Raw genomic sequence first — 24,501 nt, 5'->3', positions numbered from 1 at the left:
AACTAAACTAAATTTACACAATTTATATAAATTTAGGGCTTTTTAAAATGTGAATAAAATTTATGTTTATTAAATTAATAAAAAGATATATTAAATGTTTCTATATTCTTTTATTATCAAGGCTAGTCAAAGGTAGCTTGAAATATTTATTAATTGTATATTCTATGGAAAATACTTAAATTTTCTTCAAACATTAAAACTGAAATATTTCAAATATTATATTTTTCTACATTGTGCAAAGAATGTGAAAAGCTTACTAGTTTTAAAAAATATTTTGTGACGTAAAAAATAGGACGACAATATTGCTTTTTTCTAAAGCCTTTCTTAACGTCAATAACAGAACAATTATATCAAAGAATTGAAAATGCATTTAATGAAATTAGCGAAGAGCAAGAACTAAACTAAATTTACACAATTTATATAAATTTAGGGCTTTTTAAAATGTGAATAAAATTTATGTTTATTAAATTAATAAAAAGTTATATTAAATGTTTCTATATTCTTTTATTATCAAGGCTAGTCAAAGGTAGATTGGAATATTTATTTAATTGTATATTCTATGGAAATTACTTTAATTTTCTTCAAACATTAAAACTGAAATATTTCAAATATTATCTTTTTTCTACATTGTGCAAAGAATGTGAAAAGCTTACTAGTTTTAAAAAATATTTTGTGACGTAAAAAATAGGACGACAATATTGAAATATTCTTAACACCTTATATAACAAAACTATTTCATCAGTTGCCATAAATAATATTTCAAAATATTAAACAGGGTGTTAGATATTTTGTTATTTTCTTTACTATTTCAATATAATTTTTCTTAAATTCCTCGGAATATACTTAAAATAATTTTATGTCTATACTAAAATTAACTAATTACAAATATATGTATGTAATTGAAAACACCTGTCAAATACAGATTTGGGTCTGATTATTTCTGTAAATAATATTTAACTCAATATACACGTACACATAAAATCAGCAACCATATATTAGAACAGATTAAGAGTATTAAGGCAATGGCAATGCCATAATTTCAATGTGTCAATACCACAAGAGCAAGTTCGGAACAAATAGACTGCGATGTGTATACGGCGTACCGGGCAAAGGAGTAAAATTGCGGCGCCCGAGGCCACGAAAGCTCCGTAATTCAAAAGATATGCGTTGGTTAACTTCCCATGCCACGGAGCACGGTTCCTATTAAGTTTATGCACAAACTTTCATTAGCATAATTGAGACCGGCAAGTTTCGACTTAAAATGCACATTTCCCAGTTAATCTTTTATGAAAGTTCAGACGGAGTAGTAATTTTTTTTTCTTCCTAATTTGACTAGTTTCATTAAAAAGTTAAGGCTCATTACATTCGGAATCTGTGTTATTTACGGACGTGGAATTGCTCAATTAAAGTGATTGTTGTCTTTTGTTGCAGCACGGAACGGTGGCGACGTCGAGCGAGACCAGCGTCGGAACGCAGCCCGGAGGCAGTGTGACATCGAGGACGGCGTCCGAGACGCCCCAGGTGCCGTCCTCCGCATCATCCCACCACCACACTGGAGCCAAGTTCCGTCACGGTCTACTCCAGCTCATGATTCACACCATTGATCCCCTTCACGATGGTCAGTATGCAGGTAGACTACGAACTCATTCTTTTATCTATATATGTTGGTGGCCCGTCATGGTATCGTATTTTGTGTTCGTTTATGGATGTCGTGATGTAGAATTTGGATTGGTGAATGTATGTTGTCGTTTAGGGGTCGCTTGAAACTGACTCAGAAGCACTGATTGGGTTTTGGCGACTTCGTAAGTGTCCGTTCAATACCTAAATAACGAGTATTGAACTGTCTTCGGCAAAATGATTTCAAATGATCTATGATAGACTTGTCGTTGAGTGTTTATGGAAATCATTTTGCTGGAAGATCAACCGATAAACGTTCTGATTGATGTAGCTCTCTTTGTAGATGTTTGTTCAAAGTAGGATTGATAAATCTTCTAACACAAATCTGTAAGTAATCTAGCCCTGTGCTTGACAGCAACTTAATAACGCATTCGCCTGCATTTCAAAGTCCATCAGGACCACAATACGATTGCAATTAAAAAAATCGAATATACGTCCAGAACACAGATCTGGAGCTGAACCCGGAAACTTTCACAGCAACGACATTACCTAATTTGCGTTTTGCGTCATGACTGTGAAACTATGTAAAATTACAGCCAGATATAACGGGGACAACGGGCAAAAGAAAAATGCTGGTGATGCAACGACTGCGGAACATTGTTCGAGAGATCTCGGTCGCTTTCTGTGGCTGGAGCAGAAAGTTATCTCGCTGCGAGAGCGAGTCGGGGATGGTTGCGGTAAAAACAAGCGGAGCATTGTTAATTGTCGTTGCATGTGTGAGATAGACGTGTGTCGGGCATTGATTTTTTGATGGGTATTATGTCCGTTTTGAATCGTGCTATTTAAAGGATTAGGCTGTGACACAGTTTTTTTTTCGAGGGCTTAATATCACCCACACGCATTTCTCATTAATCAAATCCCTAATTTATTAACATATACTATGTACCGTGTTGTACGGGTATTCAAAAATACGATGATGCTTAAAAATTTATGAGGTGTATTATTTTTTGTGATTAAAAATGGATTTAGCCACATAAAATATGCCTCATAAAGTTTGAATTTAAATTTTAAAGATTTTCACAATTTTCACAAAATTTGTCATATTTTACACAATGAATAATTTTTAACAAATATACTAAAAAACAATTTTGTAAAATTATTTTTGTAGTCGAAGTAATCATTTTTTTATCCATATTTAATATGTAAAATTAATAATGCACATTTATTTTAAATACATTTTCTGAAACGTTTAATTTCTTATTAAGTCTCTCCTTTTATGTTAAATTTTGAGAAAATTGTACAACATATATGTAGTATAATGCAATAAACATTATTTCCCAAGTTTAACTATAAAAAACATTATGAATACCTTTAATTTGGAAATATATTGGTAATTTATTGATATTAAAAATCAACGAAAAACAGTTTCGATTAATATTTTTCAGAATTATGTAATCATTTATTATAACATTTAGAAATAAAATATTTTTGTTTCATATTTAAAACATAAGATTAACAAATGCAGCAATATCAAAATATATTTTCTAAAAAAATCAAATTTTTTAAACAAGTATATTAATAAGAATAAAATTCTAAAATTGTAATTAATTTTTTATATTAAATTTAGATAAAAAATTATACAAAATTATCTAATTATCTATCTTTCTCAAGTTCAAACATAAAAAATGTATACATGCGTTTTTATAAGGAGCTGAATATACATTACTATTGTTCATTGTTGATTAGGAAGTATATACCTTCAATTAAATATAAACAAAATACAATCTTTCTACAATTATTTATGTAGCACCTAAATAAAAAAAAATTCTACTTAAATTATGTCTTAAACCAAATAAATAGACACTGTAAGTCGTTGCAGAAATGGAACACAATTAAAAAGTATATATTTATTAAATAATTTGTATGTGACATAAAAAATTGTCAATATTTGTTGTTTTTGTTAAATTAAAATCCACGACCCTTCAGTTAACCACTAATTCATATAAAGTTGTTGGTTTCTGGTGTTTTAATTGAGATATATGAACATCAGTATGATTATCTTTTAACCAATTTTGAACAACTTTGAACGCATATCCCTATTAACGAAATTGTTTATTTTGTTAATAATATGTTTCAAAGTTTTTGTAGTGTATCTAAGTTCCTTCGCTAAATTTATTGAAAATAATTAATATATTTGTGTAAATTCTTTAGTTTGTTTTAGTATATTCTTACCTTACATATTCTTTTTCGATCAATACCGATATAGTTTCTGTACAATTAATTTATTTTATTTGTCTAGAAAGGAAATGCAGAAAGGATTTCATTTACTATGTACTACTGTGTTGTTTCATATTTGTTAGCGACATTTTAGACTATTTTACGAGAGCATCTTAAGTTTTGAGCTTTATTGACAGCAATATTCAGACCTTGATGCTTCATGTTAATTATTATTTCCCTCTCTTCTGGAGTATAATGTTTCTTTCTTCCCACCCAAAAATAAGTTATTCAAAAAAATAATATAAATCCTGTTAAAAAAATCTTACTATTAAGAGTATTGTTAAATAATGTCACATATATTTTTTCTGTCAACCAAAACAGGTTATTTTTAACTTGTGTGACAAAAAACAAATAATAGAATATTGAAATATATTTTATATTCTAACTGGATAAAGTTTGAATTAAATCATTTTATGAATTATCATATAAATGTATTAAAATTAAATTTTGTGTGGTTCAGGTATCAATTTTTAAATATTAAAAAATAACCAAAAATACAGACACAATATAGAGATTTTAGGAAAAATTATGTTAATAACATTTTTATAAATTATTATTTAAACTGAAATAAATCTATAAAACATTTGTGGTTTTACTTAAGTTCTCAAAAATACACAGACACTGGAGCTACACAATATTCTAAAATTATAATTAAAGGTACTAATTTTTAATCCTTAAAACAACAAATATTTTATTATTAATATTATCACTTTTAAATCTTTGAATTAAAAAACTGACTTTTATTACACAATAATAAATGATTATTTATTATGACTTTTAGAACATGAAAATTATTATTTAAAATTTAATAGTTCATTTTTTCATTAAAATTTTTTTAAACTTTTTTATGAATTTTTATTTACACGTTTTAATTAGTGACATTGAACAAATAGCAAATGAAATTAAATAGATAATAAAACTGAAAATAACTTTTTAAATGAATGAACTCAACTTGATTGTACATTTATAAAAATAATATCCTCCATCTTTCACAGCATCACACAATGTTGTAACGAGCCATCAAAAAAATTCCCATCGAAATAGAAATCAAAGTAAAAGTAAACAAACAATTAATACGAACGCATCGCATTAAACAAATAGTTGCGATAGCATCGAAATTTATGCGGTGCACTTTCGGGCGTTGCGCACGTTCGCTGAAACACAATAAATTCATCTCTCGGTCTACGTTTCGGGCTCAGCATATTCGCAAAAATGACAAAACCCACGATTCAGACGTGCATGAATATAAAACGCTTTTGTTCTGCATGCGATCCATCCGATATCGGAATAAAAACCGGGTCCCCTAATACCCCCCCATCAAAATGGTTTATTGTCTTTTATGTTGATGTTAAAACCCGGCACATCAACCGCCATGAAAAATGTCCCGGCCGTTATTACACTATTATTATTATTGTTGTTGTTGTTTCCGACGTGCACGAACTATTGCCGACAAAACAAACTTGAGTAATTTGTTGTCGTACGTATCTCATTAATTTCCTATTAATTTATCGAGTCCCTTGTTACCGTTACAATTGCTACTTGAAGTTCATTTTCACGGGGCGAATACGTGATTGACGTTTACGGTCACAGGTATATACGTTAGCCGATTAAATTATCCGTGAACGGGGCTCGATATTAGTAACGTACACCGTACGTTGCTCAGCGTTAATACAAAGACATCCTAAGCTCCGGTAATTGCATTAATTCAACTAAATTATTCAACAACATCTCCATATAGGCTCACTTTACGAGTTTAATAATAGGAACAATTGAATCACGGCCTCGGAATTAATTCAAGACAATTGCATCAATTGTTTCTTTTCTGAAATAAAATAATCCTACCACATTTATATATACTTTATTGAGATGTAACAACGATATTTTTTAATAGTTTAATTCTGTAATAATTAAAATATTTTTCTAACGATTTTAAGCAATTTTCAGTCAAAAAATAAGGAAATATTTTAGAGGTTTAATTTCTGTATTTTACGATATGAATAAAAGTGTTTTTACTGCAAATGTGTCAGGTGTTAGTCAGTTGACTATAAAACGTTTTATCTCAGATAAAAGGTAACTGAAGTCTCTATTAACTTCCTTAAAGACATTATGTCTTACAAAATATATTAAAACGGGTTTAAATAATAGAAATATAAACGTAACATTCAAAAATATACTTAATAATATAATTAAATTATAAATAATTTTAATCAGTCTGTCTACATTTTTAAAAACATAAAAGTTTAAAATACGAAAATTAATTAAATATAGAAATAATAATTCAATTAAAATTAATCTATCAATATGTTGAAAATCATTCTAAACTTTTATAGTGAAAAGTTTTAGATTCAGTGAGGAAGACATCTCAAATCAAAATTTAGATATGAATATTTTAAAGATGTTTATAGTAATTATTTAGTGATTTTAAATATAATAGTAATTATATTTATTAAAAAAATATTTATAAAGATATTTTTAAAGAAAAATTAAAGAAAAATCATATCCTTATAAAATTAATCAATTATTTACTAATAATATAAACTACTTGTTCATCTTCCTCTATACTTAAGTTTAAGGTAATTTCCATATCTAATGACATAACATTAAATAATTATCTTTGATATTTTTTTACTTGTGTTCAGTGCCTTGTGATCTGGATAGAAATTTTAGTGACCGGTCTTTTAACAAGGCTTAACATTTAAAGAAGAAGGAAGGAAATTATTTTAGCCGATGCTCGACGTCTCGGCAATGTACACTTTAATAAAGAAAGTTATTTTTAAGCTCATAATTAAAATGATGAATAGAGCTAAAAGCCCAGTGTAAACGTTAAACTCTCTTTAATAATGCACCGGCCTGGAATAGGGATAATTACGTCAGCATTGTGCGACCCTTATGTATTAGTATAATAGTTTTGGTTTCGTTTAATTATCCAGACGACGTGTTTAAAAACAATGATTATTTTATAAATGATTTATGTTAAGCGATCATTGAAATTAATTATTCTAGAAAACGTTCTTTATTTCAGTAATAGATGTTAAAAGATGGATGGATATGAAAGCAAACCAGTATATTTTTTTATTTTCGTTATTTTTTTTAATTTTGTGAAGTTTTATGTGACTAAATGTTTTCTTCTTGATTGTCCTTTACACACTTAATTTCCACCAGCATATACCAGGTAAATGTTAGTAGTAGAGTGCATTGCATGTTATCTAAGGTATTCGTTGAATGGGTTACTGAAAAATGTTTTTGTTATTCTATATTATTTGTATAAAATATATCAGAAATGAATAAAAAACATATTCACAAAAAATATGTCATATTCTAATTATCTATAAATTACAATAATTTGGTCTAATTTGTAAAATAAAATATTTGAACCGTTTTTTAATAATAAAACAAAAGAAATTTTATTAAAAATTGTTATTATTAAATTTTTTGTACGAAACAATTTACTAAAATGATTGAAATTTAAATAAACAAAATAAAGTTGTGCCAATAATATAAGCATTCTGGAGAATTGAGAACTGTACACACAGATAGAATGGAACTGAGAGAACAGAATTTGCTCGTGGAAGTTGTGGTAGAACTCCGGCCCAAGATCAATATCTCCGTTTATATGTGAGCCATAATCCAACCCAATTGTCAAGAACCTTAAACAACGCTGAAAGAAGAGCTGCATGTGAGCAGTTACGTGTTCTAATCTAACACAAGTTTAATTCTTTAAATTGATTGTTCGCGTGTCGACCAGACAGACAAGATGTGTTTACAACCTTTACACGAAATTACCTAAATACTAATATTTTTTAGCTTAATTAATACATTATAACTACAAAATTATTTTAAACAATCACTAGTTATATATTTTAAAATATTGGTTTTCGTAATACCATAAATTTAATCAGAAAAAAATTTAATTGAAAATACTAATGAAATGTTGCATTCTTCCATATCTTCATTCATATTACCTACATAAGTGTGTTATTCCTAATTAGTTCAATTTATCTTTTTTCATTGGCAGAGTAGGCAAGGCAGTAAATAATTTAATATTGAAATATTATAATTAATTAACAGCATTTCATTCTGTATTAAATTTGTTATGAATTAAACCTCCTTTTTAATTAACTTAATTTATTTGCATACATAATAGTTTTAATTAAATTTATCACAATAAATTTTAATAATATGCTTCTAGTTTACACTTGGTAATTAACCAATAAACCAATAATTTAAATATAATAACATACAACCATTGTTTTTCCAAATTTTAAATGATTTTATGTGTTCTGTATAAATTAATTTCTACATAACAAATATTGTTTCTAAAGTTTAATATAATTTGCAATTTATGGTATAGATGTAATTTTAAAAAATACAATACAATTTTTTAGTAACAAAAGTACTTATATTTAAACATTTGTTTTTACTATTTTATTTGATTTGTATTATTAAAAAAGCAAATAAATAATAGTAGTTACGAAACCATGAATATAACCAGATTTTTATTATATTATTTAAGAAGCATAATAATTTTTGTTATTGAAAAATAAAGAGTAGTATTTAGGTGCAAATTAAAATCATCAAAATCATAAAATGATTTATGAATTACTCATATAAAAAAATAATATATAATTAATAGTTTTTCATTAAGAAAAACACAAGAAGACATTTGATATTGTTCTTAACAGAACTAATAAGTCTTAAATTAATTAATTTTAATGAAATAAGTTATAGTTATATTTAACAAAATATGGTTCTTCAGTGATTTAAATAAATATAAAATTACATAGTAAAAATTTTATGTATTTAATTAATGTACTAATTAATACATTTTTGTAAAGAGGCAATTTCATTTATTAAATTTATGATGTTGAAAATTATAAATGTCGCCGCATACAACTTTAATTAATTTAACTTTTATACATAATATTTCAAACGACGGGAATTAAAGTTTTAATTAAATTTATTACACTAATATAATTTTATAATTCAAACAGAAACTGTCAGTTTATAATTAATAGTGAGCAAACGAGAGCGTTTGGAATTATTCCAGTAAATTAATAGTAGACGGGAGGTTTTTTAGGTTTTTTAAGACTTTAAAATTATATGAATTTCTATTTCGTATTTAAAAAAAACACTTAATATTTGTATAAGATTTGTTTATTTTACCGGGTTCTACCACAAGAGGCATTTAATTTGTTTTTTTCGAATGGAACCCTCTAAATAATTTTGCTTTATGAAATATTTAATTGCTATTTAAAATTTTCACTCATTAGTGACTAACGATGTAAATATTCTTATTTTAAATGAAACCATTACTTATTTTCTAACACCATTAAATACATAATTTTATTTTCTACTGGTTAGGTTGCAGCATACACTATAGCTAAAATGAATATTTACAGTGATGGAAAGGGTATTTTATTTTTTTACCACTTTCAAATGTAAACACCATTGAATTGTTTGAAATTTCATATTTGTCAAACAACATAAATGCGTAAAAATTGATTTTTATGAATATTTTTACGCAAAACCTTTACAATATTTCAAAAATATTTAAATTTTAAAAATAATTTTAAATCCATCTAAAGCATACTTGTGACAATACACACGAGTCGAATAAACGTTTTTCACATTTGTAATATCTCGATAAAGATTATTTTTAGGTATAAAGTATGCTACAACAAAGCAGTGGACAATACAATTTTGCGTATAGTGTGTGTTTTATGGATATTCTGTTCGAAATAAAACAGTTATACACATTTAGAACGGGAAAAATAAACAGTAATACCAAACACTCTGCTTCACATTTTGGAATACTCTTATTGCGTCTATTTTTAACCTGTATGACAAAAAAAATGAACTTTTCTACGTTAACACAGTTTTATTTTTAATTAAACATCTCAAAAATAAACGAAGATAGGAAAACAACTCAAAAATGGTATAATGTTTAAAGTATACCATTTAGAAAAGCAAAATTAACGTCACTTCTAGTTGGACCAGAGTAGTAGTAGTAATGAGTTAAAATATTTTAAAATAATAGATAACCTCAAACTAGTCACAACCAAAATTTCAGATTAATATTCAGCTATTTGTCTATAAACTTCTGATGAGTCACTTAGGTGGAGAACTCTGTATATTATATGAAATTTCTAAAACGAGAGATAAAAATATAATTTTATGAAAATTGTATACAATATGGTATAAAATGTACGAAAACAGACCAAATTTGTCCTTAGAAGGTTGTACTTTCTAAATAAAATGTAGCTACAAAAAACAATAGTTAAGAAATAGAAATAAATCAATAAGTATGAATAATATAGAATAAAACATTTGACGGTACCCCCATGTGAAAGTAGCAGTGCAGTGCATCGTGCTACCCCAAAAAATTATCGAGGTGCCAACGGTTTCGCCATCAATAACCGGCGTCCCGGCGCGAATGTGTTCCAGGTAAAGTGGACGAGAAGGCGACGCAGCTGCACGCGATCGCATCGCTGAAGGTGCTGCTGGACGCGACGAAGCCGCAGAACGGCGCGGCCACCAGCTCGGCAGCCAACCACGTCGGCGCGGCGCAGGCCAAGCAGGAGACGATGCTGGCGCCGGCCGGCATCGCGGACATGCCCAACGGCGTCGCGAACGCGCTCACGGACGTCAACCTGGACGCGGTAAGTCTCTCCGTCCCACAATTTCAACCGCCACCACCACCACCCCCCTCTTCATCTCACCACCCACTATAACATCTTCGCAACTGCGAGTACATCAACGTCCCAACCCGTGCTCGCTACACTATGTCTATGTTTGTCGATGTCGTCAGAATCATATATGTTTGTTTGTTTGTTTGTTTGTCTCGTATCTGTTGGTTTATTCGTGTGAATCTTGTCGCGGTTAAAAATATGCCGAACTAACTGAAAAATTAGGGGAAGTGTCTACTTTAAAATTAACACTCTTTTAATTAGTCATCTTAATTTCATTAATTAATTTTACATACATCAATTTGCTCTAAATTTAAATCGGACACAACCATAGTAATAAATTGTTTGTTTTAAAACAACTCGAAAATTTAAAAATATAATAAAAAATAGACTTGAAAATAAATTTAACCTAAACTAATAAAATTGACTCCTACTCCAACTATCTTTAGTCTTCTATATATTGCTTTTGATTGGACATCTTAATTTCATTATTTTTATTTATTTGCTCTAAATTTAAATTGCTTCCCTTAAATTTTATCATAGTAATAAAGTGTTTGTTTTAAAACAACAAATAATAAAAATAAACTTAATAATAATATGTACTTACTTATAAGAACTTAAGTAATATGAAATATAGCTTCAGAAGGGAATAGATATTATTAAAATAAGAAATTATAAATAATTATATTTGATCAGAAATTAATTCTTTTCACTGCAATACAAAATAATAAATTTTGAGGAAAAAGAATTCACAAATTTAGATTTTACTTTGAACTGAACTGATTGAATTGAAATTAAATTATTATTAACTTAAATTAATAGAACTGATTTAAGTATATAATCACAATAACAAATAACTTTGTACAGATATGCCATAAAAAGAAGTAAATAGTTATTATAAATTTATGTATGTTTAATAATACACAAATTTTAAATAATAATAAAAATGATAAGAATAATAATAACAATAAATTCAACATATTCAATTTATAAATTCATATTACATAGAATATATATGTAATTATTAATATACTTTAATATATTCATTCCATATTTAAGAATTACGAAATATGCCATATATTAATATTGTAATAGACTCTATGAATGATAGTTAATTAACAGTATTTTATCCCAAATTAAATTTATAAAGTTGAAAAACGTTAATAAAATATCCTACAACTTTAATTAACTTAATTTATTTACATACACAATATGTGTAGTAAGTTTTATTTAAATTTATCATGAATAATTTTAATAAATTTCTAGTCTACATTTTGCAATGAACTAATACATAAATGTTGAGAATTACTACTAAAATTAATATTTTGAACCTTTAATTTGTTAAAATTCACTGTCAATAAAATAACATTGATACAAGTTAATTAGGTTATTAAAACTGACTGAAATTACTGAGTTATTTTGATTAGTTTAAATATATAATATTTTTTTAATCCATTTTAAAATTCAATACTATAAAAAAAATTGAGTTGTTTAAAAAAAACTACACAATTATGAAATTAATAGTGTCACTATTGACAATTTATTAAGTGAGAATAAACCAACATATACAAATCATTTTTTCATCATGTACTACTTGTATTCAATAATTTACAATGATATTTCTTTTATATTTTTGTTAAATATTGTTCAACACGACCGTACATGATTTTCCGGTCGATCTTTCCATTTTTCAGTATTATTCGTCAGCTATTTCGATACATAATGGTCATTTCATGTAATAAATTGATTTTTCCATTGCCATCCATATTTATTTTAATCTTATTTTATTTTTTCGTGCCAGACAGGAAATTAAGTTCCTTTGTTCATTTTAGTAGTAGGTGTATCAAACATAAACTTTTGTATACATGCTCTTTTAAGGTTGCTAATGGGGAGAAAGTTTCCAAATACATGTATATGTATGGCAGTGTAAATAATGTATAAATGGGATGTATTTATATGAGTATATTGCAATTTAAATGAAAACGTGACTACAGAATGTCACTAGTTCCAAGTATATTCAATATTAATCCCGTAATTTGGCCTTTATAGAGCTGGTATTTCAAAAGTTATGATTTATTATCGAATAAGCTTAAATAAAAACTTTTAAAGGCGTCACGAAAATGTTCCGACAAAAATTAATCACATATTTTTCATCTTTAAATTATTCACGTTTGATAAAATCGATGAGTTTTAGTTCAATTATTAACAATGTCGTTATATATATTTTTTTAAAACGAATTGTCTGTGACGCATCAATTCTAAAATCGATAAAAAAACATTTATCGGACCATTAATTAGACAACGTCGCAAACAGTTCGTGTGAATAATTGAACTGTCATCGATGTAAATTTAATAGACTCGAATCATGGTCATTGTTTTGAGGGGGCTGGACATTTTTAAAAGTGCCCATTAGAAACGTCCAGCCCCGTCAATTTTACCTTTTAAGTATGTGTGATATCGAACGCACCGCGCTGTGGTTTTATTTATTTTAAACATAGCAATACTCTTGGACCCAATCCGATACAATTGTGAGTTATTTGTCTTTGGTGTTATTTGATGTTACTGGTTTTGTGTTGCTCGTGTTTTTGCAAAAGCAACCCCTTGTACATGGAAAGAGATTTCGTGCGGGGATTTAGGGCCAGGTTTTAGAGCCCTAAGCTCCACAAATCCTGGTCTTACTGATGCGCATTACGGTTCTTTTATAAATACGTACCATTCTACCGAAGTCCTCACAGACCACAGTTAAATGATGGCATTAATAATATTGATTGGTGGATGGGTGGTATGTATTCATATTGGATCTGGAGTCTCTTCTTTTGTGGAATGCAAAATCTGTTTTCCGATCCACGTTCTTGATTGTGACCTTGAAACACAATGTTTAAAAAACTTTCATTGCACTTACCCCCCTAACGAAGTCGTTTCTCATGCTTTGACCCCCCCGCATTTTAATGTATAACACAGACTTCATTGCTTAACCCCCTATTAAAAAGTTGTTGCTTTAAGAAATAATGAACGACGTAATGTTCAGTTCAATGTATATCAATAATATTTTCTTAAAGTAATAATGTTAATTGTTTGGTAAATTAATTGTTTATATGCCAAAATCTTATATAGGTTTTCTATGAACTACTTCATAATAATTATTAAAATACTTCTTTCTCATATTTAAAACTTTTATAATAACTTCAAGTAAGATTGAGTATGGTTGAGGAAAGTTTTCAGGCTAATTAATTTAATTACCGTAATTATAGAACTAACAATTACTGCTATGTTGCATTTTCGCAGAACTCTAACATTGTATGCAAAATTATTGTGTGATATTATTTTTTTAATGACAAACACACATTAGAAGCACTAGAATAAAGAAACATTTATTATACTTAAGGAAATTCAAGATTCCGTAACTAAATTTCGGACTACAAAATATTAAATAACTTAATATCAGAATTTTTATATGAGAAAAATACAAAACAATAAATTAACATAATGCCTGTCTATCTAAACAATGAACTTTTAAAATTTTAGTTAATTTCAATTATTTTTAGAGATTATAGATGTTAAATATTAAAAGCAATTAATATTCGAATTGTTTTAAGATTTCTAAACACAAAAGAATTCACAACAGTTGTTAATTATAATTTTCGTTAATAACTAGAGAAATTAAAAAACATAAGAAATTGTTATTTCTATTGGAATTGCATCTATTTTATAAAAATAATTGTAGCATATAAAAGAGACTCCAGATGTTCACTCGACTCTCTAATATCCTGAAATAAACTAGAAAATTTTTAATTTAAAATATAAAATTAAAATAAAAAATCATAAATATCCAGTTTTAAAAAAGATTATCTTTTACAATTCGTATTTTAGTAACATTTATACAAACTTTTGAATCCATATAAATAACCAGCATTATTTAAAAATGACATTGTTGTGTTTCAGAGTCATTTAGGATCGAAATCGTTCATTTGGCCAAATGCAAATTTTCAATCTATCATCTACCAAATACTCACCCAAGACAGATCAGCAATTAATCAAATTTATTTCGCATTGAGATTAAAAACGCTCAATTCGAAATGGATTCAATCCCCGTACCTCCCACCTTTCACCGCCCTCCAAAAACCCATTGTTTTATGTGTTTATGTTTGATGCTCATTGTGTAAATGTAATTTGTTTAAAGGTTTTTCCAGTTGTAGTTTTAAGGGATCTATGCATTACTGTTATGTACTGTTTTTATTGACTTACTTAAAAAGATGAAAATATTCGGGATAAAATATGATTTGTTCAGGTACGTATCTAAATCATGAACGAACGAGAATTATGTTTAAACATTTACGGCGGTGATTTAATACAATGCGAAGCGTGCCGATGACATTTCGTTGGTAAACATGCGGATGTATCGCCAACATTGCCGTGGCATTAGCCGACCCCGATCCCGAATATTTTCGTTTTGTGAATGCGATCCAATTTGCATCGTTTTGCATTCAATTCTGATTGCCGCTCTAGTAGCATTCACACATCCACGTTAAACCTGACCTAATTTACATATTGTATCTACTAAATTCGACAACTGTACACATCTACACCACCACTACTCCAATGGCTTAAATCCCATACGAAAATCGCGACCAAATACTTTCGACCGACCGTCCCCCCAACCCTTCGTCGAAGGTAAATCCGTAGGAGAGCAGAATAGAGAGTCGTCGTACAAGCTGGTGTGCTTCAGTGCTTAAAAACGATAAATCCATGCGGCAAGCTGGCTCAGCTTATAAATTTAGCAGACAATCATTGACACACTGAGCAACTGATTGTGAGATCGAGTCGGCTCTTCAGAACGATAATAAAGCTTTCTTTATTTTCTTGCTTTATTAAGATATTTCCTTTCTCGCTCTTAAATAACTTCGGTGTTCTTTGCATTTTCAAATGTGAATATGAACAAAAAGAAAAGAATAGAAGAAGCGTAAATGTTTTTTGTGTTTAATTTCTAAGGAAAGTAACTGTAAGTTGATCTTTCATCATAGAATTGCAACTAAAACTGATTATTTAAAATTTCTGTTATTCATAATTTAGTTTGAAAAGTACATTTTGTAACATGATAGAATATTAGAAAATACACATTATTAGTTTTAAATTTTAATAAACAATCGTACAAAAATACTGAAATTTTAAAAAAGTAATCATATTCTAAAATAATTATCGTTTACAATTTGTACTTTTTAATTACAATTACGACTAAATATCATGTTGCATTTTAAAATTTAAATAAAGTTTATAAAATATTATATTTTATAAAAATAAAGGAAAAAATAAATATATATTAAATATTTTTATTAGTGAATTACTGTAATATTACTAATATTACAAATTATACTAAAATATATAATGATTATAAAATGAAATTAAAATTAAATTTTATGCAAATAAACGGATTTTAAAAATATTTCATTTATTTCAACTAAATTCATTCTAAAAGGATATGTTGTATACATAAAATTTAAGGAAATTATCAATAAATTGACTAAATCAAAAACCTTTTAAGATTCACCAATCTAATTCTAAGTAAATGTGAGTATTTTTTTTAATATTATAAACCTGAGCAAATATTTTATTCATTTAAAATTTGTAATATTAAAAAAAACTGTCTGGATATAATAAATAAATATGTTGTTAACAAATTTGATGTATGATATACAGGAAAACCCATACAACGTAGAGGATTTATAAATAATCGTAACCTCTTTGATATTCCCTGTACATGTTTCTGGAATGGGAATATTATTCGTCTACGTTTTGCGTTTAAAACAGATATACCTCGTTAGTGAAGCTAGGAGAAAAATGCAATTAAATAAAACATAAAATAAAACTGAAAAAATATGATTTTTATTAATTATGCAACACTAATCAATTGTTGAAAGTAACGGTAATTGTTTAGAATCCCGGTTCGTCCTATTTTTAACCATAAAAAATTTAATAACAACATTTTTTCATTTTCAAAATATTTTACTTTTCGGTGCATTAAAGAATATATTTCAATTGAGTAAAATAAACTAAAATTTCTTAAAGAATAATTGAATCTTGAAAAGATATAAATATTTTTTTATTAAATTTAATATTGAAAAATTACTTTATTGACAATTTTTTCTTTTTTTAAAATATTCTATTTTTGATGAACTTTCTGAAAAAAATAGGCATAGAGTATAAAAAAAAAATTCATAAAAAACCTCAAAAATCAATATTGTTCAAATTTAGTAGTAATTTTTCTTTAAGAAATTTAAATTTTTTTTTAATTGACCAAAACAAGTTCCTCATCACGCCTAAAAATAAAACATTTAAAAAATATATGAAAAGATATTTCTCATTAAGATATATTCATTTTTTTACTCGATCGAAACAAACTCTTTAATACGCCGCAAAGTTGAATATTTGGAAACATTTAAAAAAAATTGTGGAAATTTTAAGACTGAAAATAGGTAGAGCTGTGATTCTAAACAATTACCCACATTTTACTTTAAAATGTTAACTAAATCTCTAATACGTCCCCATAATTCCTCTTCGACGTTTATGGATCTGAAGTATACCACTGATTTGAGAGAGTCTCATAAACAATATTGAAAATAAATTATTAACGTTGACGCTCTGTATATCTGTAAGTATAATTATTATTAAATTAAAAACTGGCAAAATTTTTATAAAGTATATTTTAATGAAAATATCAATATTACTATGATTAAAATAAGGTTTCATTCATTTTTAATTTTAAATAATAATTGCTATAACCAATAATTTCTACAGCACAAATTAATATATCATTGCAAAGGACACGTTGTTTATTTTTAAAGTATTAATACAGTAAAAATAACTAAAACAGTTCCAAATATTATCGTTCTGATGATCCACATTTTTAAACATTTGACAACATCAAATCTAGATAGATAAATAGTATGTAGAGAGCATTTTAGTATAAATAGTTGCAGTTAATAGATATATTTTACGTTGATTGATCATCAAACTTAAATACGGAAATCCGTGCAATTTCAAACGTGTCAAATCTGAAATATCTCCCAAAAATTCCAATTCAAAATGTAGTATGCATATGGGATTCCAGAATAAAATGTAATTTATGGTCGAAGCCTGAATATATATGACACTTTAATATAAGGTTGATTTATTAATAGATGCAGGACGATACGTTTTGGTGAACATGCCGAATTGTTCGGCGTTTTACAGTGCCACGAGAAAGAAAATGAGCGTGCAATTCCATCTTTCTCCGACGGAAAACTGAATTAGGCAAATAAAATACGGGAGATTTCACCGACAACGTGGCTTTCATATTCAACTAATAATAAATCTTAGTTTCAGACGTTTCCGTAATGAAAAATTTCGCGCTAGTTCCAACTAATCGCGCTTATTAATGTCTCAATTTGTTACGAAAATGGCATCTGCGAAATGCGATCTGTTTCCGAGATCTGTGTAACTGGGGAATCGCACACCACGAAAACATCGATATTTGCAGAAACGATTAGTCGACGGATGTAAGGTCGTTTTAACTTTTTTTTTTCTGCACTCCGGACATTTATCAGTGACACTGGTTTCCATTAACGATAACCGTCAACGATATGGCCCGTAATTGAGAGGACGCTTTATCTTTTTCATTTTGCCGAGCTGCGTGAAGTTCGGCGTTCAATGCTGGCTCTGTGCCTGCATAAGAGAACATTAATTTTTTTACAAATATGAACTTTAGTTAAATTTACGATTTTAGATAATTGTAGCGGGATGCTGTTGTTATCTCTTTCAAACATGGTGACACAAAATTTAATATTATATATTTATTTTTGTATTAGTTTGTGCAATAAATATTAACAAAATTATCCATGATAGTTTGCAAAAAAATTAATTTTCCACTAAAATACATTTAATTAAAATGAGGTTTTGGACGTATGAATAATATCATATATATGAAATAAATTTGGAAATGATTGATTTATTTAATATTTTAACATAATATTCGACAAAAGTACGACACACTTCCACAGGAATGTTTGCCCATTATTGTTGTATAACTTGAGAAAAAAGCTCCTTGTTGATGTTTTTTTTTTCGGATTTTTAATTCCAGATGCTACCATATATGTTTGGATTTAAGTCAGGTTTCTGTGAGGATCATGGGAGAATGAACATTCACTCTCTGCATCTACAAAAGGTAGCTTTTTATAAATCTGGATGTGTGTTTTGCATCGTTATCTTGTTGAAACTTTCAAACTACGGGCAAATTAATTTCCCCAAAGGACAACATGTCATTTGACAAGATACCTTTACAGACTAAACGATCCATTTTGTTTTCAATCCGTGCTATGGGAAAATTGTGTTTCGTTCCAACTGGCCTCTTCACTTAATACCTACCATCTGATTCAAACAACTTATATTTGGTTTAATCGCACCATGGTACTAAGTTCCACATATTGTATAGTCCACATGATTTCTGACAAACTCCATTCGGATATTACGGTTTCGTTTGGATATATAGATTTTTCACAGATATACGCCCAAATAACCCCGCTTCATATGCACCAAAATCTTGGGATATATCCTGGTTAATTAGCCTTGATGATTTCATTGGAATATTTATCGACATCATTTGTTTTTCGAGGACTCCCTATCCCATCTTTATATATATTTTCACTTAACCGACATGCAAAATTTTTTCGATCGAGTCTTCTGATAAATTTGTTTGTTTTTACCTATCTTTACACACTGAAGGCTTCGATGTTTAACAAAAAGTGAATTCATTTCTTGTGAACGTTCCATAATTTTATCAAGTCAAATATATAATATTAAAACACTGATAAAATATAGTATTGATGGTCAATATTAGTAAACATTAAAAAAATAATCAATTTCTTAAGATTATTCCATACATGTGCAAAAAAATGTTGTTATATGACATATACAAAATTATTATTAAAAAAATTAATACATATCTAAACAAAATTTAAGTCAAAATATTTCATGATAGCTTTGATATTTACATTTTTTTCTATAACGAAGAAAATGAGATGCTAATTAAGACAATAAATTATATAAAATTTTGGAAACATTTTGTATATTCAGGTTTTACACAAAAATAAACATTTTAATAAATATTAAATAGTAATTTAGTAATCAACTCGACTAAAATTAATTTATTTATTGTTAAAAAAAAAATAATAAGAAAAAATATGTTTTATTGTATTATTTTTCTTTGGATTGGTATTTGCTGTTAAAGAATTTTCTATATATTTTTTATATAATGTCCTTTATAAACTCATATTTAACATGATTTCTTAGAAATAAAAATTACTACAAATCTAAACTCATATTTTGTAAAAAGTTTTTATAATTTTAAACAGCTTTCAAAAAAGTTTTAAATCAGCTTTACATGAAGATAATGTGAATTTTTTTTATTTAGAGAAATAAAATCAAAGAAAAGTAATAAATTCTAAATAATTTGTATGGCAAAGACGAAATAAGAAAATAAGGAGATAAAGAAAATGATTTAAATTACATAAATTCTTGTAAACATTTTGTAAATTCAAATTGTTTACAATTTAAATACATAATTATATTGTATATGATTAAAGTCAACTCAAACTTTAAAATTATTCAGTTTATAAATACTTACTTGTTTGTTTTTTAACGGAATAATATGTTGGGCTCTTTAATTTTATTTACTTTAATTGATTTTTAATTGTTATCTTTAACTTTTAAAATTCAATTAAATATTGAAAATAAAGTAGTTAAATTAGACTATAATCCTTTTAATAGAGAGAGCAATATACAAATATAAATTTTAGAAAATTTCATTATTAAAATTATAGTTCTTATTATGTATTATAATTTTATGAAACGAAAAACTCAACTCAAACAAAATTAATATTATTTGGCATTTATTTCTATACTAATTAGTGAAAATAATTAAAAAGATCAGTTTTTCATTTTTAATAAATTAATAATTTAATTAAATCAAGTAAGATTAAACAGAAAATTATTTTCATTTAATATAAATATATTCTTTCCAAATTGTTAATTCTGCTAGAACTATTAATTTAATTGCTAAAGTCTAAATGAAAACTAACTCGTAATTTAGTTTTATAAAAAGTACTTTATTAAAACTATGTGTCTAGTCAATTTTAAACTTGACGCAGACACGAACATTACAGAATTTATACTGGCGCTCAACGAACAATAACAGTTTTATAAGTATCTCAGAACCATATAAATTAACGTGAAACCTTGGAACGTTCTCACACAGCCGGTTCTGCATCATTCATAACCACCAGTTTAAGTAGCAAGCTTAACAGCTTAATCATCTGCATAGGACAACTGTTAAGCGCCTCAACTGTGGACAATCCGAAATGAATCGCAATGATAAATGGAACGATACAAGCCCAGACAATCGTTGCCTAAGTTTTTCACCCCTTTTCCACCCCCGTTTCCACACACACACACAATGACCGATTTGCGTCACCGTTTCACGCACCGTTTTAATTAAACTCGTATAAATAGATCGGGTGCGAAACAAATGGAACTGTCACGAATTTGGTGTGTTTATTTTTGAGTGGGTTTTTTTACCAAAGGCTTTAGACATAAATTACATGTGGGGGGTAGAGTGGAAGTTGAGCCAAGCTACGCCGCAATACCTCAAGGATCTGTAGCTGGTCCGTGGTCACGCGTGTATGTTTCAAGCTGGGATTAAGCTTTATCACAATTGTTCATCTCACGATTAACTAAATTAATTGAAAATAAATATCACACTTTACTATTTGCTTTAATTGCACGGCGTAGAAAACATGCAATTATCACAGAAGTTGTCACATTCCAGTTGTCCAAAAATTCAAAACTTATTTGCTATTATTATTATTTTGTTGTTTTGATCATTATTCCGACTTGTTATACATTTTAACATATTTTAAGAGAAGCATTGAAGTTGTTAAAATTGTTAGACTAGTACTAAATTTTAATCAAATAATTAGTGGGGTCTAAAACAAGAAAAAAATGATCAATTATATATAAATTATATATATTATATATAAAAATAGTCCAAATAAATTTTATTTAGAATTTAATTATAAGACATAACTTTTTTGGATTCTAAATATTTTGCAATTGCATGTTTGTAATCAAGATATTTTTGATTTTTTATATTTGTCTTTTTATATTTTTGTCTTTTTTATTATTTTATCAAAATTAATCTAAATAAATAATTTATTCAATTTTAGAATATATGTTTTTTTGATTTTTTTATTTTTGAATTATATTTTAATATTTTTGAAGAAAAATTTTTATTGTTATAATCAGAATAAATAACGAAATAGTTACTGAAATCAAAAACAAAAAAAAAAAAATTGTTGATCAATTATATTTATAATTTATATATTCAAATAGACTAAATTAATTTTATTTAGAATTCATTTATAAGATATGACTTTTTTAGATTCTTAATATATTTCAACTCCATATTGTGGTCAAGATATTTTTGATTTTGGCATTTTGACATTTTTGAAGGACAATTTTATGATTATCGTCAAAATCACAGTAACTAATTTATTTTATACTGTTTATATATTAAAATTAACTAAATTAATTTTATTCGGAATTCAATTTATTGTCAAGATACTTTTTAATTTCTTTTTATATTTACATTTAGATATTGTTGAAGTACAATTGTACGTTTATAGTCAAAATCACAAGAAACAACTAAATAACTGATGAAATGAAAAAGAAAAAAGTAAATAATATCTATTAAGAATCCAGATCTGAGACATTTTTTCTACTCTTAATATTTCTTAATTTTATATTTATGTCACAGTAATTTCAACAGATTGATTAACATAATAACAGCAGCTAATGTCTCTAAATATTTATTTTCAATTTGATAAAAAAATATCACAATTCGCACATAAATCCAATGCACACAATCACAAAAACACGAGTATTTAATTAACCTGCAGTAGCAAATTAGAATTAGTGTTGTATTTTGTTATAGGTACTGTTATTTGTTTAGGCATTCTAGAATTAAATTGTGTTAGGCCCAAAGTTGAACAACACTTTGATGTATAATGACTGACCTGGTAACCCTAAAGCTACCCCTTCAATAGCGGATAATCTTTGCATCCAATCAATTTATTTAATATCAAGGTACTGTAAGGAGTCTCCAGGTCAGTAAACTACTATTGTTTGTAGACGAAACTAATGATCGGTTTGATGTGTGTGTTACAGCGTCGGATGTCGTCGGTGCGGGCGCGCAAATCGCTGACCTCACAGGCAGTCGTTTGTCTGCAGGTGGGCGGTGGCGGTAGCGGCGACGGCGGCGGCGGCGACGAAGAACCCCCCGAGGCCATGGACATGTCATGGCCCTCGGGCACACGCAAGAGGATCACCTACGTCCTCTTGGCACCCATTGTCTTCCCGTTGTGGCTCACCCTGCCTGACACCAGATCACCTAGAGGTACGGTACTCTCAGCCAATTAGAACCTCCCCGTACATAAAATACCTTTTATTTTTTTATACGTGCAAATGTGTTCCTTTCGAGCAAACACACACACAATGGGTCGGGAACGCTAACGGGGTTAGTGGATCCAATTTCCGAAAACCGGATAAAACGTTTTGTGGAACGTTGCATAAAGTTGGAAATAAAATCGAAACGAAATCACGATTAATGCTCGTGGAAGCGGGTCTCGAATGCGAGCCGTACACGTGAATGGTCCCGACGTTCCATGAAAACATGTAATAAATAATCGGGTCCGGGGGCGCCATAATTGATATTTTCCACCGCAATCACGACACAATCCTTCGCATATCAATCGAAAGATAATTAGGAACCGTTTAATTCGTTGCCCGATCGCTCATGGACGGATCAGCGTGGCGGGGCTCGATCGTTGAGGTCGATGTCGGGGGAGGGAAAAGTTCAAAAGTTAATGGTTTCTCATGTAAATTCTGTTCAGCTTCAGGCCGTGCTGCACACGCAACTAATATTCCAACTAAAATATTGCCGTTTGGCATGTTCAGAAAAACCCTTTCTGATTTTTAATTTGATTTTATTGTTGTGGTGTTTCGGCCGGGGGAACGAGTTCAGCTCGCCCGGTTGTACGTTCGAGATTTTTGGGTGTTGCGGTCGGTGGAAATTACAAAGTTAAAATTATTATCGATTTAATTTGGAATTCTAACTAGTACAAATTGTGTTAATATCGAATTCGCAACAATGTTTTGAGGATATTCAAAAGTTTATGAAAATGCATTACAAAATTTTTTAGCCCAGGATGAAATGGAAATATTTTAGACAATGTTATAACTAACTAACTAACTAGCTCTAGAATGAATTAAATTAACACTTCTAAGTAATTAAGTAATATTTAAATTTTTAATTTTTAAAAAATAGAGTGCGATCAAAATTTATGAATATGTAATTGTCCCCCGACCAAAAAATCAATTTATATAGTGATAGAGTTTTCTAATTTATATAAATACATTTTTATACACTTTGTTTGTTGTTGTTATATATTATATTGTATTATAAAGTGATTACTAAAACACAAAAAGTAATAATATCTAAACAAATTTTATGTGAAAAGTTTTCATGAGTTTAAACTGCGTTTAAAAAAGTTTGAATAAACTTTCCACTAGAATTATTTTTATATTTTTATTTAGAGAAATAAAATCATGGAAAAACAGATAAAGATGTCTATTTAAATTACATAAATTCTTGTAAGCACTATAATTTCAAATTAAATACAGTTTAAATTTATGGAATGTTCGGATTTGCTGGAACACCTTGTTTGGACATATTGCTGATTCAAAAGTTAATATATCAAGCATTAATTAAAAAAGTAATGTTTCAATTGGAGAAGCGCTAGACGCCGTTGATGATAAAATGGCCTTTGTCTCAAAT

General features: G+C 28.0%; 1 protein-coding gene across 5 annotated transcripts in view; it reads left to right on the top strand.

The window, feature by feature from the left end:
- LOC109602724 (sodium/potassium/calcium exchanger Nckx30C) overlaps positions 1–24,501 on the top strand; it is an 80,717-nt gene that overhangs the window by 33,878 nt on the left and 22,338 nt on the right. For 3 of the 5 annotated variants that reach the window (XM_020019185.2, XM_020019178.2, XM_020019155.2), the window contains 3 exons: positions 1,432–1,630; positions 10,339–10,553; positions 22,833–23,061. In XM_020019185.2, coding sequence (XP_019874744.1) covers positions 1,432–1,630; positions 10,339–10,553; positions 22,833–23,061 — 643 coding nt within the window. The remainder of the gene's footprint in view (positions 1–1,431; positions 1,631–10,338; positions 10,554–22,832; positions 23,062–24,501) is intronic. The other 2 variants (XM_020019193.2, XM_020019163.2) reach the window with 1 other exon arrangement.

Source organism: Aethina tumida, chromosome 1, assembly GCF_024364675.1.
Source record: "Aethina tumida isolate Nest 87 chromosome 1, icAetTumi1.1, whole genome shotgun sequence".
NCBI lineage: Eukaryota > Metazoa > Arthropoda > Insecta > Coleoptera > Nitidulidae > Aethina > Aethina tumida.
Note: the sequence above shows the minus strand (reverse complement) of the source record. Positions and strands in the feature narration are given on the sequence as shown.